This window comes from Symphalangus syndactylus, chromosome 9 (assembly GCF_028878055.3).
Source record: "Symphalangus syndactylus isolate Jambi chromosome 9, NHGRI_mSymSyn1-v2.1_pri, whole genome shotgun sequence".
Taxonomy (NCBI): domain Eukaryota; kingdom Metazoa; phylum Chordata; class Mammalia; order Primates; family Hylobatidae; genus Symphalangus; species Symphalangus syndactylus.
The window spans coordinates 101,205,978-101,228,778 of record NC_072431.2 but is presented as its reverse complement, the minus strand read 5'-3'; the positions used below and the strand labels follow the sequence as shown (position 1 = coordinate 101,228,778).

The following is a 22,801-nucleotide window of genomic DNA, read 5'->3' as shown; positions in this document are numbered from 1 at the left end:
TTGCCTCTCTGTTGCTGCCACCGTTGACAGTGGACGGTAAGTGCATTCGTCTGTGATACCACCTCTTTCTGTCCAAGCTGAGGGTTTTATTTTCATATATTCAGAACACATAAGAAGTTGTGAGATATTTTTTCTCCAAACCAATTTTTCTAGCTGTGGTGTGAAGTATTTTCAGGCATAAATGTCACCTTTCAACCCCATCTGAGCTGAAAATCCCATTTCTAATCTTCTTTATGATTGAGAAATGATAGAGTGGATTTGCTGGAAAACATCTGCCTCACTGACAGCTGGCTGTTCTTGTGGGAGTGACCCTAAAGTAAGTGCCTATTGTTCATGCTTATTCATTGAGAAGTATACTTTAAAGATCATAACATGGACCAAAATTTGAAGAATTGTCCCACATTGACTGAGAAAATTTCATGCTAATGTTAGATTTTATTCTATTTTCTCATATCATGATGTCTGTGGTTATATGATCTTGGTAAGAATTTGATTCCCTCTTTTTCCTTCATGACCAGAGATAATCCTGGCAAAATCTTGGAGCAACATTAGCTCTCACCATTTCCAGCCAAACTCTTCAACAATATAATCTGTTCTCTGAATCTCATTTCTCTTATCAAACCTTAGCAGCATATCAAAATCACCTGGGAATTTAAAAAAAAAAAAAAAAGGCTGATGTTTGGTTTCTACCTTCTGCCACCCTCAGATTCTGATTTGTTTATTCTGGAGTGTGATCTTGGCATTGGGATGTCTAAAAGCCTTCCAAGTGATTCTCATATATACCCCGAGTTGCAAACCATCACCCTAGGACCTTTATTACTCAAAATTATTCACATCACCTCCAAGCTTGTTGGAAATTTAGAGGCCTGCCTGAGAACTGCTGGATGTGAATCTGCATTTTAGCAAGACCAATATGTAGATATATTAAAGGTTGCACAGCCCTGTCCTATGTGTTGGTCCCCTCCATGGAATTAAATTTAGCTTTTAGGGATAGGGAAACTCACCCATGTGAAAATCGTTATTTTATTTAATTCCTTCAGTTCCCCAGAGGTGATCAAATTATGGCAGATGCTCACTGTATTGTTTGAGTAAGTTTAAGAAGTAAAAGTTCTAACTATGGAACTCTGAGCAACTGGAAGTTGAACAGGATGGAGTTTTTGATTAGGGAATAATTTTGATCCCTTGAAATCCCTGCACTCAGGCAAATGAATTCTTAGTCTCCCTATACTATGCCTGTCCTTGCCAGGGCCCTTGGGGTCAGGAGTACAAGTCCTATGAGTTCCCGGAGCCTGGCCTGCCCCAAAGTTTATGTTTTAGGCAAAAAAAAAAAAAAAAAAAAAAAAAAATGACAGTATCATCCTAGGTTCATATTGAAAAACATAAGTAGGCCATGCGTGTTGGCTCACGCCTGTACCAGCACTTTGGGAGGCCAAGGTGGATAGATTACTTGGGTCCAGGAGTCTGAGACAAGCCTGAACAACATTGCAAAACCCTGTCTCCACTAAAAATTTTAAAAAGCAGCCACGTGCCTGTAGTCCCAGCTGCTTGGGAGGCTGAGGAGGGAGGATGGATTCAGCCCAGGAGGTCGAGGCTGCAGCAGTGAGCTGTGATCGCGTCACTGTATTGCAGCCTGGGTGACAGAGATGAAAGGAAAGGAAAGAAAGAAAGGGAGGAAGGGAGGGAGGGAGGAAGGAAGGGAGTGAGGGAGGAAGGGAGGGAGTGAGGGAGGAAAGGAGGGAGTGAGGGAGGAAGGGAAGGAGAGGGAGAGAAGGAAGGAAAATAAAAATAAAAATATGAGTATTCAAGCAAAGAACATGTATTTTAAAGACTTCTCACCTGACTAAAGTCTCAAACAGGAAAATACTTACCATAACAGCAGGCTGAAATTTCAAGTAAAAACTAAAGGGTAACTTTTTTTTTTAGTGTGTATTAGAATGAATCAGCCAAAGGTGGGTTCAAATTAATGCCTGTAACCTTGATAAATTACTTACCCTAATTTTTTGTTTTCTTAACCAAAAAGAGCAGGGATGATAATATCTGCAGCTAGAGTTGTTGAGCATTTTAATTAAGATATTGGCTGGGCGTGGTGGCTCATGCTTGTAATCCCAGCACTTTGGGAGGCCGAGGCGGGTGGATCACGAGGTCAGGAGATCGAGACCATGGTGAAACCCCGTCTCTACTAAAAACACAAAAAATTAGCCGGGCGTGGTGGCGGGCGCCTGTAGTCCCAGCTACTCGGAGAGGCTGAGGCAGGAGAATGGCGTGAACCTGGGAGGCGGAGCTTGCAGTGAGCCGAGATTGCGCCACTGCACTCCAGCCTGGGCGACAGAGCGAGACTCCGCCTCAAAAAAAAAAAAAAAAAAAAAGATATTATATAAGTTTTCTAGCCTCAGTTTCCCCAAATGGAAAACGAGGATAACAATTCTCACTTCAGGATTGTTATGGGTATATGATAATGTATACAAAGTGTTTAGCATGATCCTGGCACATAGTAAATGATTACTTAAGGAGAGTGACTTTTCTATATCACTAATGGCAGAAAACATGGTGAGAGTGGTCATAATAGTTGCAGCAGTAGTAGTGGTCATCAAATGTTGGTTTCCACTCCTTCATCTTATAGGGGCCAAATTTGGCAGAGAGCTTAAGTAATCTGTCTATACTTTTATTGAAATCTACTTTGAAATTCCACCAGGTTTCTCACCCAATGGGACTGGGTGGGGAAATGTCCAAATGTAAGACATTATCATCTAGTGGTGCGTGTGTGTGTGCGTGTGTGCGTGTGTGTGTGTGCGTGCGTGTGTGCGTGTGTGTGTCTGTGTGTGTGCGTGTGTGCGTGTGTGCGTGTGTGCGCGTGTGTGCGTGTGTGCGCGTGTGCGCGTGTGTGCGTGTGTGCGCGTGTGTGCGTGTGCGCGTGTGCGCCCGTGTGTGCGTGCGTGTGTGTGTGCGCGTGTGTGTGTGTGTGACAGAGAGAGAGAACTGGAGAGAGAAAGAGAGCACTTGAGTGTACTCTGTTATATTATACATGCCACTTCCTAAAGATTCTGATGTATGGCCAGGCGCGGTGGCTCATGCCTGTAATCCCAGCACTTTGGGAGGCCGAGGTGGGTGGATCACCTCCTGAGGTCAGGAGTTTGAGACCAGCCTGGCCAACATGGAGAAACCCCATCTCTACTAAAAATACAAAAATTAGCTGAGTGTGGTGGTGTAATCCCACCTGTAATCCCAGCTACTCAGGAGGCTGAGGCAGGAGAATTGCTTGAACCAGGGAGGCAGAGGTTGCAATGAGCCGAGATTGCACTATTGCACTCCAGCCTGGGCAACAAGAGCAAGACTCCCTCTCAAAAAATAAAGATAAAAAATAAAAAAAGATCCTGATGTATTGTCAACATCCACCCTTTCCCCAGGAATTACTATACAGTTAAAAACTACCTGCTGTGCAGAATATAATTGAGTGCTAATAATATTATTGTTGGGCATACATTAATTTACATAAATATGAGGTATATTATTATCTCCATTTTACCTGATGAGGAGACTGAGAATGTGAAAGGTTATTTGTCCAAGGTCACCAAAGTATCTGTAGCTAAATTAGGATTTGAACTCAGATTTATCTTCAAAGCCCAAGCCTGGCTCATATGTCTTAATATACTCGCATAGAGGTGATGTAACACGGGGGTGGTAGGGAGAGATGAAAATTACTTTTGCATCACACCTTAATTCTCACAGATTACTCCAGAAAAGCAGATGTGAGCACGCTATACTTTGCTCTAAGGAACAGAGGCCACCTAGAATTCCTAACTGGACTTCTACGCTTTAGACACTATATTACATCTATCACTTCATTCCATCATCACAAAGTCTGTAAATAGGGATTATTATCACGCTTTAGAGATCAAGAATATAGATTAAATAATTTGCTCAGGGTCACACAGCTAATAAATGATGAGCTAGGATTGAAGCCCGGGTCTTTTTGACTCCATAAACACATATTAAACTTTCCTGGAATCATTTTTTCATGCTTTGTTTTACAGACAATCTGGAATATTTGTAAAAGGCCAAAATATGTTTTCTATATCAGAATATTGGCTCAGATATTGTGTCTGTTAGCTTTCCTTCAATGCCCATTTACTCTCCCTTTTTCTTTTTTTTTTTTTTTTTTAAAAAAAGAGGATTTCTGTTTTGTTATTGAACCTATAGCTGCTACAGGGAAAGAAATGAAAATATTGATTCAGATTTTCTTGGGGAGTGAAAGCAGAGGACAGAGTACAGGATCTGCTCGGTTCCCTGGGCTGACAAGCTAAAACTGTGGATAAGAAAATGCCAGCTGTCTAGAAATAGTCTTTGAGGTTTGATTTTGGACGTTTCGTTAAAAACAACAACAACAACAAAACTGCTGAAAAGAAAGTCGCCACCAGCATGGATAATACCTATAATTCCCAAACAGAAATCATTTCTATAGCTATTTTAAAAATTTGTCTCAGTCGAAATGTAAATGTCACAAGAAGGAGTCAAGGTTGTTTTGTAGGATCCCCCACAGCAAGGATATAGTTTTCCTCATACCTTTTTTTTTTTTTTTTTTGAGACAGAATCTTGCTCTGTCACCCAAGCTGGAATACAGTGGCACAATCTCAGCTCACTGCAACCTCCACCTCCCGGGTTCAAGCAATTCTCCTGTCTCAGCCTCTCGAGTGGCTGACATTACAGGCACACACCATCACGCCTGGCTAATTTTTATCTTTTTAGTAGATACGGGGTTTCACTATGTTGGCCAGGCTGGTCTCGAACTCCTGACCTCGAATAGATCTGCCCACCTCAGCCTCCCAAAGTGCTGGGATTACAGGCGTGAGCCACCGCGCCCAGCCTGTTTCCCTCGTATCTTTATTCTCCAGGCCTCGTATACTCCCTGGCACATAATGAGTGCTTAGTCAACATGACTGAGTGAATTAATGAATGTTTGAATAAATGAACAGGTAGTAGAGAATGAATATATTGGATATCGTTATGAAAGCAAATTTTCATAGAAAAAGAGCATAAAGCCATAGGAACCCCCCCAGAAGACACGAAAAACAAACTCACTCCCTGCTTTTGCCCAGAGCAGGCTTACAGCTGGCTTCGCTTTAGTTTATCCTAGATTTCTCTTAGGACATTGAGGACAGAAAAGACGTTTGTAACCTAAAATGTCAGGGAACAAAGCCAGAAGGTGCAACATGCAGAAGAAAACATATTCCATGAGTTTCTGAATGCTATCCTGTTTTTCTCTTCAAACAGAAAGAAAAACTCTCTCTCTCTCTCTCTCGCCCCACCCCCCGACACTCCCCTTCTCCCTCTCTGTCTTCCCAGTCAAAGAGACTGTAGCTGATGGCCTTAAGTGTCTGCATGTGCCGATCTGATCCGCCCAAGCTAAGTGGCCAAATAGGATACTCTAGGCAATACCCCTGAGCCCCCGTGCAGCTCAGTGAGAAAGACGATACAGGAATACCTGTGCCTGCGTCGTGTGCCGCCACTAGGGGTCCCCAGCAGCAGGCGATGTGAACTGGGAATTGGGTAGCAGAGGCGGCCTCCCTTTGTCTGCACCCCAGGTGTGGACCCTCTTTGTTCAGAGGCAGGGCCGCTACCTGCGGCGTCTGAGCTGCCTGCTCATTAATCCATCCTGGGCCGTCTGTGCACCTCCTGAGGAAACAGCGGGTTTCTCAGCTCTTGCCCCTAGTGACGCCTGCCTCAGAAGAGCCAATGCGTTCTCTTTCTCAGGACTAGGTGTCTTTGTATTTGAAATAAGGCTTAAACTACAGAGCGAAATATTTCTCACTACAGCAAAAGAGCATTTTGATGTTGAGAAATTGATGGCAAAAAGACCACTTTCAGGGTACAGTAGAGTATTTGCCATAAAATATTTAAAGCTAGTTGACGAATAGCCCTGCTATTCTCCTGTGAATGCCGACCACTGGATTAATCTTGAAAGTAAGGAATACAGTATTTCATTCTGTGTTTAGCACAGGGAAAGGGAATGACCTTCACTAAGAAACACCCCAGAGTGCCTGCAGTGAGGGAGCACAGCTCCTGCTACAACAGCCACATTCACCCTGCAGTGCTTTCTCCTCTGCTTTTAAACTTCAAAAGAATGGTGAAACAAAATAAATTACACCACCGTAAGAGCGACCCTGCAAACAATAAATCATGTGAGTTGTAATAGCCGGTGATGGAGGGTGGGGTGGGGATCGCAAATATTTACTCCATCAAGATTTTATTCTTATGTTTCACCGTTTCAGTCTTTTTTGTTCACAGCAAAGATAGTATCCTTACATGACCATCAAGTTCTTTTTTTGCTGCAGATGTGTTACTCATTATCTTGTCGCTCAGTGGTCACAGCTACTAACATGGAAAGTAACTGGCATACAAGAGAACCATTTACAGATGTCCTTAATTTGCTCATTTATTCAATGAGTAAACAATTGAACAACATCCACTGAGCACCTATTGTATGCAAAGTATGGTAGACAATACAGGGGCTGGGCAAACAAGGATCCTGCCCCACCATGCTTTTTTTTTTTTTCTGAGACAAGGACTCATTCTGTCTCCCAGGCTGGGGTGCAGCGGCATCATCATAGCTCACTGCATCCTTGAACTTCTGGACTCAAGCAATTGTCCCCGCTCAGCCTTCCAAGTAGCTAGGACTACAGGTTTACTACAACGCCTGGCTAATTTATTTTTTATGTTTTTAGAGATGAGGTCTCATGTTGCTCAGGATGGTCTCAAACTCCTGGCCTCAAGGGACTTTCCCACCTCAACTTACTGAGTCACTGGGATTATAGGCTTGAGCCACCAGGCCAAGCCCGCTATTAATGGACTAAGGAAATGAAATATATACCAAAAGTACCATTAAAATAAGACAGAGCATGAGATCTGCCCATTGAGAGGTACAGTACATGGACCAGAGAAATGCAGCAGAAGAAGAGTTATTTTCTGCCTTGGGAATCAGGGAAGACTTTCCAGAGAAGGTGAATTCTGTGAACCCTTTCGGTATGTAGGATGGGAAGCAGGAAGGAATGGCAGAATCCAGTGCTGCTAGCCCCAAGGGCATAGGCCAACGTGAAAGAAGGTTGCCTTTGTGAAAGGCGGGAACAGAGATTAGATTGGAAAGGTAAGTTTGGAAGGCTTTGAATGCCAGGTGAAAGCTAAGTTAAAACAAAATGATAATTTTTATTAAGAAGACCACATTATCCACAAGACTCCTTTTATCCCATAAGTCTTTTACTATTTGAAGAAAAAGGCAGAAATGTCTTTTAAAATTCTACTTTCCAAACACTTAAGATTTCTGTAGCACCAATATTCTCCTTTCCACTGGCACATAGGTATTACCTAGAATTAAGGCAACACATAAATGAATAAAATAGATGATAACTTTTTCATTGTTCCATTTGGAAAAATACTTTAGAAGGTCCACAAACATATCCCTGAGCCTACCAAAGAGGGACGTTAGCATTTTATTTCTAGCATGTCCTGATAACTTACTGATACTAAACATTTTTGCAAGGAGCAGCCAGCCTTCAGGCTCCTGAATCTAAGAAGGATGATAGTGAATGATTATTCATGTTGAGTTTTCTCCATTGATTATGGCTTTATCAATCCAGATGATCAATCAACTTTCAGATTTTAGTTCTGAACCTGGAGCTTTCTGTTTGGTATTCAAAATAATGGGTGTCAAAGTTATAGCTCATATCCTACGGACAGACTGGGCCTCCCCCACCAGCACATCTCTGTTCAGCAAGCATTTGTTGGCCTTGTATCCCTCTTCTGGCCCCAGGATCCAGGAAAACATGAGTCTCAGCTTTTTTCTACTTCTGTACAGCACAGGGCCTTCAGGTGGTGCCTTCACAGCAAATACCCCCGTCCCTTCATCTGTCAATTTAGGACAATAAAAATAATCTGCCTCACAGAGCCATGCTTTACTTTCTCCAGTTAAAACTCTATGAAGGCAAATATGAGTATCCAAACTGCAGAAACAGAATCTGTTGTCCTTTTGTGAAATTTCAGAGATGAATAATGAAACCTGTTACCCTATTGCACAATTTGGGACAAGAAATATAAGCCATAGGTTTGAAGATAAGACATTTCCCCCTAGTAGAACAGGTCACAGTTGATTAGTTATCTCCAGATGCAATGAAGAAAGCAAAAATTTTTCAAACTATACATTCCTTCCTTAAAGTGAGCAACTTACAATCACTTTGGAACGCAAACTTCATGCCAGGTACACTGCAGCTTTCCACATAGCATCTTATTTAATCTTCACAGCATCCTGTGTTATCAGATTTTTGTGGCAGGTGTAGAAACTGAGGCTCAGTAGGTCTAAGTAATTTGCTCAAGTTCACAGCTAAGTGACAGAACCAGAGTTTGAACCCAGTTGTCTTCAAAGCCCAGATGATAAAATTCTACCGGGCGACATAGCCAAGTCAGTCCACCATCTAAAGATCTGGGGGGGTACATAGATTACTAGTCAAACAAGTAAGTGCTGTTTTCTATCAGAAGAACTCTGGGGAAACAGTAAATTCCTTCTGATCTGATCAACAAGCCAAGTGTGTGATAAGTCACGTGTCCCTGAAGGCTCCAGATTGGGAACTGCATCATTTCGTGCAGTCTACAAAATGAAGGATAGTGGTAGGGGGCTGGGAAAATGGGGGCGCTTGGGTCTCCTTAGACCAGCCAGGGCTGTTTCAAGGTCCATACAGTTGAGGGGTGGGAAGATACAGTACCACGTGACTGAAGAGTGCTCACACTCCTTTAACAATTTAGCAAGGTGTATTTTTTAAAAATGGACCTTAATGAGAAGACACACTGGGATAGTATCCTGGAGGGATTTTTTTTTTTTAAGTTCTAATCAACTAGAAAATGTGACGTGGGTGGGTACTGTGATTATTTAACATTCATTATTCACTGTATGTTAGGTGCTTGGTTGATGTGGATCCCCAGGGCCTAGCTGCTGTTCTGTGTCACTCCTGATAATTTTTAAATTGACTATGTTCTTTTAACCATGTTTTAAAAAGTTGAACTACCCCAATGTGAACACTTTCCATTTTTGCTACATAATGAGAGTATTTTCATTCCTTTAATGTTTGCTTTTTCCTTTGATCTAACAATTTCTCTTCAAATTTCACAGTTTTCTGTTGCTTTAGGATTGAAAGAACCGATTAGCCCGCTGGGAGCGTGAAACCGACTTTAAAAAAATCTGCATGGTATTTCCTCCCAGTGAAATTAATTTAGGTGTAAATACAGGGGGAAGGGACACACCTTGTGCTCGAGTCTCTTTCTCTCACACACCTGAGCAGTTCCTATCCTGAAAGGGCACAGTCTGACCTGCTGCCAAGTCTTAAGTCTTTTGTGAGAATCTTTTTTGCAAGGCACAGAGAACCTCTTTCTCTTTGACACCCGGCTTTGTGTGGGCCTGATGACACATTTGGACGGCTCTATTTCTTTGAAGGCCAACCTCAGAGGCCCACGGACGCGTCGGGCACTGTCCGTGGCTGGGTTACTTAAGTGTAGCTGGGTTGGCTTCCCGGGTGTTTTAGGAAACGCACCTTCTTGCAGGGCAGGGACCGTCAGCTCCACAGCAACAAAGGACAATTTGGAGAGGAGTGGAAGGAGCGCTCTACAGTGGCTCTGTCATCCCAGGTTCCCTTCTGCCTAGCACCGTGGCCCTAGTGATCCCGCCTTCGCCCTCTGGATCCCCCACCCCCACTGTCTCGCTGCTCGAGAGCCCGGCGGGGCGCGGCGAGCCCCACCACCTTCCCCCACACCCTCCCTCCCCATCCTCTTCAAACCCTAGGAGCAGCACTGCGCGCGGCAGCCGCGCTCGCCCCGCGCCCGGCGCCGGCCTCCCTAGCACCCCGGGGACCCGGTCCCCCGTCTCGTCTCCGCCTGTCCAGCAGTCCGCAGCCTCCCCCTCCAGCCCCAGTGGCGGGAGCTGTCAAGCCCGCAGCAGCCGAACCAGCCCCCGAGCGTCCGCGTCTCCTCTTCTTCCTTTGTGTGTGCGCGAGCGGAGTTGGGGCGGAGGGAGAAGGGGGAGGTCGCTCTGTCTGTCCGTCTCCCGCCGCCTCTGCCCGGTCTACTCGAAGTGCGGCGGGAGAGGCGGGAGCCCAGGAGAGGGTGCGGGAGCTGGCGGGGCGGCTCGGGGCTGCCAGGACGCCCTGGTCCCAGCCGCGCACAGGGGAGCGCGGACGGCAGAGGGACTCGGCGGGAGCCGAGATCCGCCCGTCCCGCCTGCCCCTCGGCCTCCCTCTGCTCCCACCTACCCCCTGACACCCGGAGAAAAGCGTGCAAAGGCGCGGAGCGGGACGGAAACCACAAATAAATAGCGGCGGCGGCAGCGCGTCATCTGGTGGAGCAGGAAGTGCAGGCAGAGTCCGGAGGCTGGTGCTTTCTGCGCGTCCCCAGGACTTTGCCATGGGCTGGGGGCCGCGGAGGCTGCGAGCAGCCGGGCGAGGGCAGCGGCAGCGGCGGCGGCGCCCGCACCGGGGCTGAGCGAGCAGCGACGTGAGGGGCGCGCGGAGATGGCAGCGTCCAGCAACTCCAGTCTGTCCGGCTCCTCGGTGTCCTCCGGTGAGTTTCAGCCCGTCGGGCGCGGCTGCTGCGCCGGGTCTCGCCCCCCTGCCCTCGCCCCGCACCCTGGGATGGACAGAGCCTACCTGTGGCCGTCCCGCCCGCTCTCTCGGAGTGGGGGCAGGCGTCCGGGGTGACACTTGTTTGGTTCGCCAGCACCTCGGTCCCCAGAGCACCTCCGCGCCTGACATCTGACAGCGCAGAGGTGGGAGAGCAGTGGTGCCCTTAGTGTGCGGACGCGGGTGTTCTGGGGCTTGGGGTGCAGCGGGCGAAAAGCGAAAGGAGCGGGCAGGCTCGCACTTTCTGGCGCAGCTGGAGCAGGGGCTGGCGGGGCGGAGAAGGTTGGGGTGAAGCTGAGCGCCCCGACCTGTTTGCCGTGCCGCGCCCGCTACCCTGGACACCCAAATCCGGAGCAGAGGGGAGCAAACCCTCGCTCCTCGCAGACTTCATTTTCTTTGTTTGTTTCAGAAATTAGCTCTATGGAGACACTCGCTTGGGCATGGATTTTAGACAGCAGCAATGAAGGGATGTGTCTTTCTGATCCTGACTGAAGTGGGTTAGGGGAAGAGAGGTCGAGCCCATCCTCTGACTCTTGGCACATTTACGTGTGTGTGTGTGTGTGTGTGTGTGTGCGTGTGACAGAGAGAGAGAAAGAGAGAGAGAGAGAGAGAGACTCAGAGATTTTCTGATAATACCGGCTGTAATTTCACTAGCAAGGCATACATTTTTTTTCCTTTTAAGTATGGTTGAGCAAAGGGAAGGCTTCTTTCAGCTTTTCTATGGTTGATCATCGGGTCTAATTGAAGAGAAAAAAATTGCTAATGAATCTGAAGGAGTAGGAATCAATAGAAGCAGACCCACTGGTTTCTGAGTATGACAGGTTTCTAATCAGAATGATGCATTAGGTAGAATTCCTGTACCTCTCTGGTCATTGAAAACTTTAATGACAAACCCAAAGGGATAGCTGATAAGACATTTAGTGCAGTATACGGTATTTAAGGGTCAAGAAGGTCATGAAGTCCTAATGAAAGTGCTTCAATATATTAATATTGTATTAAGTCCCATTGGGCTGTTTTTATTATTATTCACAAATTAAACTCAAAGGAAGAAACACCTTTTTGGAGGCATTGGATAGCAAGCAGGGCAAAAAGGCAACCACAGCTTTAGATGTGTAACTCACTAAATCATAAATGCAAGGTGAATTTGACTAAGGTGCAATTGTGATGTGGCACAAGGTGATCACTTGAAAGCCATCTGTTATCTTTCTTGGCAGATTTAGTTCCTGGGAAATGGCACCTCCTTTCTCGATCACTGCCAACTAATTGAAAACACGTTGTTGTTAGGTGTGTGATAGAGTTCAAGCTTCTAGTAGTAGCAGCCAATGGGGCAGAAGTCATATCTTATTAAGAGCAGCAACAAGTTGACCGCCGTGGTTTCAATTCTGAGAACTCAGCAAATGCTACAGTTTATTTTTAGTACCCTCAAACCACTGCTGCTGTTTTTCAATTCATTTTGGTTGACTAACATTGAATTTAAAATACAGTGGTGTTGGCTTTCTATTAGCATATGGTTATCCCTCTCAGAAAACTGCCCACTAGAAAATGAACTGGTGGCGCAAAAGAAAAGACGAAAGGAGAAAGGACAAGGAGCTGGTGGTGTCACATGATTTACTGGTGGCATGAATTACAGCTGCTGTGGCATCTGAATTTCCAGATCTTGATGTAGCTTAAGAAACCTGATTGAAAATCCTAAGTCAGCCTTCGGAAGAATATGTTGGTTTGAAACAACATAGTATGAGATTTAGATGACGGTAATTGCTTTCAGATAGGATAGAGATGCCCATGATAGTTCTTTTTCCTGCTTTATTTACCCCTATTTTTAATCCTAAGGGAAACTGGGAAATTATGTGAAAACTGAAATTCAAAAAGTGGGCATGGATGTATTGTTTGGCATGAATCAACCTAGCCCATGAGTTTATACTGCCTAATTCCCCAATTAATCAGGCACTTTGTCTTGAAAAATACAGCATTGTGGTTCTCTTTTAAAGCACACTTACCATTGTGTGGATCATGAATAATTCAGATGACACAAGCAATTCACACCTGTGAGAGGTGTTGGGCAGGAAGAATAGAGTCTATTTGGGGTGGCAGCTGGGCTGTCTCAGGGAAAGGCCAGAATCTGAGAAATTAGGGCACTCCATCAATGTATTAATCACTATTTTCAAGGGCCTACTATGTGCCAGGCAGTAAGTTATAAACCTCAGCTTCAAGAAGGCTAAGGGGGAAAGATAATTGTAGGATTCCCTCTAGCTCTGAAGTTCTGGGAGTATTGTCTTTTAATTCTGGCTTCACCACCGACCAGCTGGGTATCTTGGAGTGAGTTACTTAACTTCTCCAAGCCTCAATTTCCTCATTTGTAAATGAGGCTGATACTGATAAGACCTACTTCATAGAGTGTCTCGAGGATTGAATGAGATAATGTATGTAGAGTATTTAGCACAGGGCCTAGCATTTAATAAATGCTTAATGTGAATAAATTTTACTCCTTCAAGGAATGAAAAAGAAGGCATTCACGGGCTCAGAATTTAGGTGCAGACATGAATCCAACACACAGTCCACTTCTTTCATCACATGTTAAATTTGATCTTGAATTTTGGGCTTCATTAAATAAGCATGCGAGTGTTTTCCAGGGTTCAGGCATAGTCCTGAGTGTTTGGCATGGCAAGATGAGTCAAGATCCTTTTCCCCTATCATCCAGCAGCCAAGACAAACATGCAAACAGCAACCTCTATTCCAGTTTGATAAAACAAATTCTGTGGAGAAGGATGCAGAGGAGAGGAATTGACTTAGTCAAATTGGAGGGGTCAGTGGAAATGTCATATGAGTTGGGCCTTGAAAGCTGAGTAAGAATTTTTCCGGAAAACAGATGGAGAAAAAGACATTTCAGGGAGAGAAGAGCTTAGGTAAAGGCCTGGAGATGGGTAAGTTCATGGCCTTATTTTGACTTTCTTTCTTGGGAAAGTTATGCTTACAGGCCCATAAGCAGCATCATGCACAGAGCTGCCAGCTCACTCATTGCTGCTGCTGATGTAGGAGGTTTTCTTTCTGTTCAGGTAGCAGTGAGTTTGATGGAACAGCCCTGGAAGCCGTAGGACATTTGGGCAATTGAGCAGTGAAAAAGGAACAGTTGATTCTGTAGCGTCCAGCATAGACAGAGGTGAAGCCAACATGGGTTATACCTCTCATAGAGGAATAACTGCGGGAGATTTAGGTATGTTTGTGTTTGCAGAGTAAAGATCTAATAATTTGCTCAGTATTAAGGTCAAAGTTACCTGATTTTCCTGAGAATTTGCTCTCACTAGCTGCTGTCGAACTACATCACCCAAATGTGTCATTTATTCTACGGTACCAACTGAGACATAACAAATGAAATAATCAGGTTACAATTAATTTAAAGATACATTTTCTGAGAATTCTTCATGAATTTTCTTCTGGAATATTCAATTATGTGTAAAAGAAATTGCTTTACCTTTGTTTTAATAACTACTGGTAATTAAATTTCACAATCACCTAGATTGGCAGGAAGCTTTGATTACCTTTATTATTTTAAATTGCAAAAATAAAAAAAAGTTCTTATCCTTAAGCTTTTAATTTAGCCTGTGGTTCTTGGTTATATTCTGAAATAAACAACGGCCAATTTGCAAAATAGTCTTCTTAATAATCATGGGTTACATTTGCTTTTAAAATTAAAATAAGAACTTTTTGCATATTAGCAATATGATTGCCAAATGGATAATTTCACAGTCAAGAAAAAAATCAACCCAAGCAAATCAATAAATAAAGAAGATATGAGATGTTCTCAGTAACTGAAAAAGGTAAAACATTAAATATTAAAGGAACCCCGGGGATAAGAAGTTAAGATTTGGAAACATAAACACACTGTATTATCAAAATAAAGTTGACACAGACTTTTAAAATTAAAATGCAAACAGAAAAAGATAAAAAGTCAGTATTAGATGCAGTCTTCAAAACCTTAATTGGGAAAAGAACATTCCTGAATGGATTGAGGTATTTATTTCTTTAGATTCTATACAACAGTAATGTGGGCCAGGTAAATCATGCTGTTTTCTGCTATCACACTGATGTTGATGTAGAAATGATAAATAGGAATTTTCATTACTCATTATTGGGGAGTCATAACCGGTAACATAGATCAGTCTTCCATATTCCTAGATGCAGATGGCAAAACTGAACTATAGTAATTCTGGCAAGACTTATGTATGTCTAACTAGAAATTCTCTGCATCCAATACTACAAAATAGGGTATCTTATTGAAACAGACATTCTCACTGAGAAGTTTTCTTTTGGACCTTTGGATTTTTCAGAAATTTTCTTCTGGAATATTCAATTATGTGTAAAAAATTGCTTTGCGTTTGTTTTAATGATAACTGCTCGATAATTAAATCTCACATCACCTAGATTGGCAGAAAGACTTGATTGCCTTTTTTATTTTAAATCACACATGCACAAATTCCGATTTAAAATATAATCTCAAATAAAAAACTTGCAAAGCTAAAATTAACCCTGTGAGAGAAATTATTTACTCAGATGAGGAGTGCTAGTCCTTGTTGTTTTTCTCCTGAGCATTCCACACCTCATTTTAACTTATTAGATTTTATTGTCCATTGTAGCAACTCAGATGAACCAAATGATACAGAGTCTGAGAGGTGAGGAGATTTTTTTTAGCATAATATTTGCAGTGTTTGACAAGGGGGACCCAGTGATTTGTGAACTTGTGCTGAAATGCTGGTTCTCCCCACTAACCCCATGAAGTACATTGGGTGACCCTGTCATTTGCCCAACTTTTGGGGAATTTTCCATGTCCAGTCTGTGCAGGGTTTAACTGGACAGTGTGTTCTGAGAGCTGCCACCTGGGGCCTGGCCTGAGTGTCAGCCCTGCTGAGGGCCATCTGCTGCTCAGCAGGGTCTCCCATTTTTGCACAATGGTGAAAATAACTGGACATTCGGTTTGGAACACCTATACATGAGCAGTGTCACAAAGGAATGTTTTGGAAGAGTTTTCTGCCAGAAGATCAAGATTCCTGTCAAGGCAAATACAGAGAAAAAGACATGAACCTAGTGATAGACATATGATTAATAGCATCCCCTATCACCCACCAATCATTTATCTTTTATGAATGTATGTATTCTCATTTCATGGCTTCTGAAATATGTCATTTAATTTTCAAAACAAAATGGCTTTTTCCACCTCCTTCCCTCTCTTCTTTCTTTCCTTTCTTTCTCCAGTCTTCCCCTCCCCCTCCGTCTTTTCTTCCCTCCCTACCTTCTCCTTCCTTCCTTCCTTCCTTCCTTCCTTCCTTCCTTCCTTCCTTCCTTCCCTCCCTCCCTCCCTCCTTCTCTTCCCCCTTCGCCCTCCCCCCTCCCTCCTTCCTTCTTTTGTTTCTTTTTCTTCTCTCATCTGTTGTTGGTCAGATTTCTATTTAGAGATGTTTTCATCAATCCCACATTTGGTTTTCTTTACCATTCATAGTTTGCAAATCCTCTAGGCAACTTCCTGCTTTTCCTTCCCTTTGGCCCATGGGGAAGGACGCTGGTATTCTGTCTCTCACATGGATTCAGGTTAGGGGGTCAAGATGGATACCTGTGTCTCTGGCGCAGGCTGGTTGGTGTGACAGAACACAATGATGTGTCTCCAAGCTACAAACAAATGCAGAGGTTTATTTAAAGTCTCCATGGCTAGAGGAAACGGCATTCAGAGATGGGCTGGCCCTATAGGTAGGGTGCTCTGCAATGGGATTTAGGTTGGCTGTCCTCTGGGGCCTGAAGCTGAAGAATTGGGATGAGTGTATTATCAACTGGCCACAAACCTTTCAGCTGTGCATTCTGTGAGGGCCAGCCACTAGCTGCTTATGCAAATAACCTGCCTTTCTCCTCATTTATAATTAATCGTCCACCTTTGTGAGACTAATCTGAATATAGTCTGTATAGTATGGACTAATTTTAGCATTCCTTTGCTTCAACAGTTTGGCCTGTCAAAATCACTCAACCTCAGCCTATTTGTAGTGCAGTATAAAGTATTATTTTAAATCAACCAATATTTTTAATCTCCTAAGAAATAAGAGCTGGACTGACTAGACTGAGAGCAAGGAGGAACCTTGATAGTTGTTTAACAGATTCCAACATTGTATAAGAAAATCAGAGCCCAAGGAACTCAGAAACTGTCTCATGCCACTCAGTTACTTGACAGCAGAGCTAGAGCTGGAACTGTCATCTAGGACCCAAGCTCCTGTGACATTAATGCTCCCCCCACCCACTTCCTGGCTTATCCTAAAGAGTAGCATCATCCTTAGAGAATTTCTTGTAGACTTTTTTTTTTTTGGTCTGGCCTTATAGAGGCTGCTCTATTTAATTACTTAATACTTTCAAAAAAGAAGTCATAAAGTGCTTTATATTTTAAATGGGCCTCAGATCTCCAGGCTGTTGTGCCCATACAGGCACAAAGATTTAAGTGGCTTAGGTCTGCCCTGTGTATAGCTTTGTTGTCCAGTATGGTAACCATTAGTCACATGTGGCTATTTAAATTTAAATGTAAAAATATTCAGTTCCTCAGTTACCCTAGGCACCTTTCTAGTGCTCAATAGCACACATGGCCAGTGGCTACCATATTGGGCTACACAGATACAAAACATTTTTATCATTTTTTACAGGAAATTGAATGGCATGAACCTGGGAGGCGGAGCTTGCAGTGAGCCGAGATTGCACCACTGCACTAGAGCCTGGGCGACAGAGCGAGACTCCGTCTCAAAAAAAAAAAAGGAAATTCTCTAAGACAGAGACAAAACTAATGTAAACTCAACAAGCTAAAAAGAGAAAATCTGATCCAGTGCTCTCCCATTGCTGTGTGTGCTCCTTGTGCTGTTTAGGTTATCTTTCACTAATTTTGCAAACTGACTTTTTAAAAAAGTAATTTCTTTATGACCCTGAGGGAAACTGTGGGATGACAGCTGGAGGATGATATTGGGGAGGGTAATTAAAAATGTTTATAAACTCTGTAGTCCTGAGGTATGAGTCAAGCTTTATTTAAAAAGTGGTTTGTTGTTTCCCTAATGGCAACTCAATTTCTTTTTCAAATAAACCCACAGTGAGTTCTGATTTCACCCGCAAAGAGGAAAAAGTGCCCATGTCCAAAAAAAGTTTGGATCTTACCATTGCATCTCCTTTAAAGACATCATAAGGAAAACTGTTAATGTGTGGACTGAGGTTGCTATTGGCATGTACAAGTCGTGTTATTTAAAAGAGATCTTCTACCAACCTGGCCATCAGCAGCTAGCTAGAAGGATTTTTACTTCTACAAAAAGCCCACATCAGGGCAAAGCAAATGCATTGGTTTTTAGAAAATAAAGTTAGCTTTTGGAATTTTCAGCACATTTAATTGGGGGGAAATGCATGCAAATAAGATGCAGGAACATGACAGTTTCTAAGAAAAGGAAACAGTTCTCCTTGAACTTCTGTTACCATCCTCAAGTGCAACAAAATGGGAAGGTGGAAGGTATCTTTAAAGTGTCAAGTTAACTGTCAAGAAAGAGGTGAATGTTGAGGCCATTGGATTCAGAAACTATAATAACCAAAAGACTGTGACATGGTGGCTTTTTATTTATTGACATAACTTAGATCATTGATTTAGGGCAATATGAATCACAGAAGCACTTGGGTGATAACCTTATGCAATTCTTTTCTCATCGGAGGCCCAGTTCCTGGATTTTATCGGGCCCCATCATTGCCCTCTGCACCCTCAGTGCTGGCTGGGTATTGTCCTTTTCAAGGAAGTGAAACCTAGCACTTCCTTATTACTTCACATAATGCCAAATTAGAAATGTAAAATGCTTTTTCTTACCTGGTGTGGCTTCCATGGAATAAGCCCAAGAGACCGTGTTGGGACAGCAAAGAAATGGGAAGCAGGGAGCATGGGCTGTCGCAGTAGATCTCCTGCAGCATCTGTCAGAGGGTGGGGGCTGCCATTGACCTCTAAAGGCCTGATTCTTAAGACCTAGACCTGCACTGTCCAGTGTCACAGCCACATGTGGTTACTGAGCCCTTGAAACACAGCTAGTCTGAACTGAGATGTGCTACAAGTGTAAAATTCACACTAGAGTTCAAACGCTTAGTACAAAGCCAAAAAACATAAAATATATGATTCATAACCTTTGAAATATTGAATATATGTTTAGGTGATAATATTTTGGATCTAGGCCTGGCACAGTGGCTCACGCCTGTAATCCCAGCACTTCGGGAGGCCGAGGCGGGTGGATCACCTGAGGTCAGGAGTTTGAGATCAGCCTGACCATCATGGTGAAAACCCGTCTCTACTAAAAATACAAAAAGTAGCTGGGCATGGTGGCGCATACCTGTAATCCCAGCTATTCAGGAGGCTGAGGCACGAGAATTGCTTGAATCCGGGAGGCAGAGGTTGTAGTGAGCGGAGATCACGTCATTGCATTCCAGCCTGGGCAACATGAGTGAAACTCCCTCTCAAAAAAAAAAAAAGGGATCTATTAAGCTAAATATAATATATTTACAAAATTAACTTTACCTGTTTTTTAAAAGTGTGTTTAAGGTAACTACTAGAATATTTGAAATTACATGCGTGGCTTACATTATATTTGTATTGGATCGCTCTAGTCTGGATGACTCCAGTGAGAATGTTCTAGCCTTGATTGCAGAATCTGCCCTAGAAAACCTGCTGATGCACTGCTCAGTGGCTCTTGTAGCCCTGTCTACTTATCCTCCATTCACCAAGGTAGAAACTTACCAACGCAACTCAGCCCTGATTCTCAGGTCCCTGTTTGGTTTTAGTCCCAGACATTGAGAGATGTCCTTAATTTTTCTGAATCTTTATAGTGATTTTCAAGTGAAGTTCTATAAAGAGGAACAGGTTGGGACGTTTGTCAGATTCTTGTTTAGACAGATTTTGTGTTTTGTTTTGTTTGGGCTTCAGTTTAATTCTAGACTTCATATATTTTTGTTAGATTTATGTATACCCCTCCTTCCAAAGAAAGCCTGCAATGCTATGAAGTTGGAAAGAGAAGCTGAGGAAACAAAGCACACGTTTTTCTCTGTGTGTGTGTGTGTGTAGAAAACTCTTGCCTCATGGCCTTTGTACCGTGATGTCCTGCCATGGATAAGTATGTGGGTTTACATACACATCCACACATGTCTGTATGTCTGTATGTGTGTGTATATATGTATACACAGAAAGCGGAAGTGGATTAGGTTCCAGACAGAAGTTATTTCCAATCAAATTTATTTCATATATAAGTTAATATCAAGGGAAATGAAAAGTCAGGCCTAGCATTACTTTTAGTAATGAAATAATTCACTTGGGATTATGTTAATGATGTGTAGATATTAATACACATAATTTGGCTGCCTAATATTGATTTAAGTTGCTCATTCAAATTCTCTTTATTACAAAAAAAAAACCATTTTGTTTTACAGTGCTTGCCCTCAGAGACAATGAGATCCAGTAAACCATACTTATTTGGTAAATAATACTATTTTTGCTGATTTTCATATACACAGAGAGTACTATTCTCTTTCAGTATGTACCCTTTGAGTTGTTAATTTCTGGTTGGGGGCCTGGTTAGCTCTAGCCAAATATCCTCTCTGGATCTGCCTCATGATCAATGCCTAGGGTTGAAGGTACTCCCGGTGACCAGGGCACAGAAGTTTTTGTTCTATGTGATGTTAATATGCCCTAGGGTTGAACTTTGGTCTCAGGAGAGCCCGAGTCCTATGCTTGCCCACATGCCTTTTTTCGGAATATGAATTCTTCAGAGGAAAAAGCAATTGACAGAAGCTTTGTAAACTCTCCTGAAATAATATCAGATTAAGATTAGAAATAGAATCACAGCAAATCCTAGGCAATTACCATGTAAGACATGATTTTGAGTTAAACGATGTCATTTGGCTTAAGAACATAGCAATTGCCACAGTACTTATTTGGTTCCACATTATAAATAGCAGGAAGGGTATTTTGTAAAAATGCACAACAGCCTTTCAGGGAGGAGATGCCCTGCAGACATCTTACTTTTCATAAATAGCTGAGTGTAAATCTGTCATTCAGGAGTTAATGTAAACATGTCTGAATCCATCTGTAGTTTCAGCTTGTGCTCCTTCCTACAGGAATGAGTTTCAGCCATTTTCTACCTATAGAGTGAATTGGTGTTTCTTCCTATTGCTTTAAATTTAACTCTCTGAAACTTATTTTTAGCATCCATTTTTGGATTTCATGAATTAATGTGGGTTCATTGGAACCACACAGTCCAAGGGTGGCATTGTGTCACAAGCACTAGGAAGCTGGGGATCTGGTCCAAACACCAGCACCAAATAGCTCCCGGAGTTTCTATTTTCTTATCTGTAAAATGGGCTAATAATACTAGTTGTTAGAATCGAATGTGTGAATGGCTGTGAAAAAATCTTGAAAATTTGTGAACAAAACCTAAAAATCCCCGATCTCATAAAGCTCATGTTCTAATAAGATGCACCACAGGTTCCTTTCCTGAGTGGTAAGTGACCACTCAGAACTCGTGATCTTCTAAGATAACTGGAAAAGTTTCTCCTAAATACCTCACCTTGCTGTTCTTCATCAGCCTTTCAAATCCTTGAAGTGTAATCGTGCCAACTTAGAGTTTCTCTACTCTGTGTAAGGCTCCAATATGCGTCCTGCACTCCCAACATTTTAAATTAGCTCAGTCAATCCAAGGAACACCACTGTTTATACTTTCCCATCTAGAGGAATGGTTCTTTATTATGTAAAAAAAAATACACATTTTACGTAAGATGCAATATATACAAAAAAATCAGTAATAGCGTAGCCACATAATTATTAGGAAAGCCACCACCCAATTTAGGAACATTACCTAGCCTTGCGTCTTCCTCTGTATTCCTCTCTCTTTCCTTCCCCATCATATTTCATTCCCTCCTTCCAAAGGTAACCACTACTCTGAATTTTCACCTTATTCCCTTGCTTTTCTTTTTACAATAATTTTATCATGTATCACTAAAATACCGGCTTCACAAGGGCAGCTATTTTTGTTTTGTTCACTGCTGGATCTCCAGTGCCTAGCACAGTGTCTGGCATGTACAAGCACTCAGTAACTGTCATAGGAGTGCAACTGTAGCCCCTCCTTTATCTCTTGTTTGTAAATCAGTTCTGCAAGGACCCTGTCACCAGTTCACATTAGCCACATGCCTTCAGTAACTTTTAGAAAAAATTTTTTTCCCCCGTGATGGAAAAAACTCTGTTGCCCAGGCTGGAGTGCAGTGGCGTGATCTCAGCTCACTGCAACCTCCGCTTCCTGGGTTCAAGGAATTCTCCTGCCTCAGCCTCCTGAGTAGCTGGGATTACAGGCATGTGCCACCACACCCAACTAATTTTTGTATTTTTAGTAGAGACGGGGTTTCACCATGTTGGCCAGGCTGGTCTCAAACTCCTGACCTCGTGATCCACCTGCATCGGCCTCCCAAAGTGCTGGGATTACAGGTGTGAGCCACTGCGCCTGGCCTAGAAATTTTTTTTTAACTTATTTGCACGTACTTCCAACAGGAGACTGAGCAGAATCACATGAATTTATCTCAATCAGGACTTTTTACCTTGATTGGTGGTTCACAAACACATTTCAGGAGTGAATAGTGAACACTGAAGAAACATAAGTAGTAAAGCTAGAGTACAACATGGAGAGCCACAGGGAGATTTTCAAAAAGCAATGCTGTATACATGCTACACCAGGGATGTGCCTGGAAAACAGTTCGTTAAGTGAAAGACGTGAAAGACCGCATTCTATAGGATTCCACGCATATAGAACACTCAAGATAGGCAAATCCTAGAGACAGAAAGTAGATGAGTTGTCCCCTGCGGCTGAGAGGTTAGGAGTGAAATGGGGAGTGACTGCTAATAGGTATGAGTTATTTTTGTGGTAAGAAATTGTTCTAAATTTGATCGTGGTAGTACTTAATAGTTACACATATCTGTGAATAAACTAAAAGTCATTGCATTGTTTGCTTTTAAATAGGTAAATTTTAGGGTGTGTGATTTATAGCTCAATAAAGCCATTGCTTTAAGAAAGCAAAGAAATTGATATTGCAAGAAAGAGAAGGTGAATCAGTCATAAGGTGAGCAAACAGAAAAAACA

General features: G+C 42.8%; 2 protein-coding genes across 14 annotated transcripts in view; one reads left to right on the top strand and one right to left on the bottom strand.

The window, feature by feature from the left end:
* CPVL (carboxypeptidase vitellogenic like) overlaps positions 1-11,163 on the bottom strand; it is a 273,532-nt gene extending 262,369 nt beyond the window's left edge. For 2 of the 10 annotated variants that reach the window (XM_055293553.2, XM_055293554.2), the window contains exon 1: positions 10,677-11,139. The gene's annotated coding sequence lies outside the window, so the exon portion shown is untranslated. Of the gene's footprint in view, positions 1-5,479; positions 5,757-10,676 lie in introns of those variants that run through there. The other 8 variants (XM_055293558.2, XM_055293559.2, XM_055293562.2 and 5 more) reach the window with 7 other exon arrangements.
* The window catches only part of CHN2 (chimerin 2), a 328,135-nt gene continuing 315,278 nt past the window's right edge, over positions 9,945-22,801 (top strand). Inside the window, exon 1 of one of the 4 annotated variants that reach the window (XM_055293563.2) lies at positions 9,945-10,590. In XM_055293563.2, the coding sequence (XP_055149538.1) occupies positions 10,542-10,590 (49 nt within the window). In that variant the 5' untranslated portion in view covers positions 9,945-10,541. Of the gene's footprint in view, positions 10,591-13,321; positions 13,571-22,801 lie in introns of those variants that run through there. The other 3 variants (XM_055293565.2, XM_055293564.2, XM_055293566.2) reach the window with 3 other exon arrangements.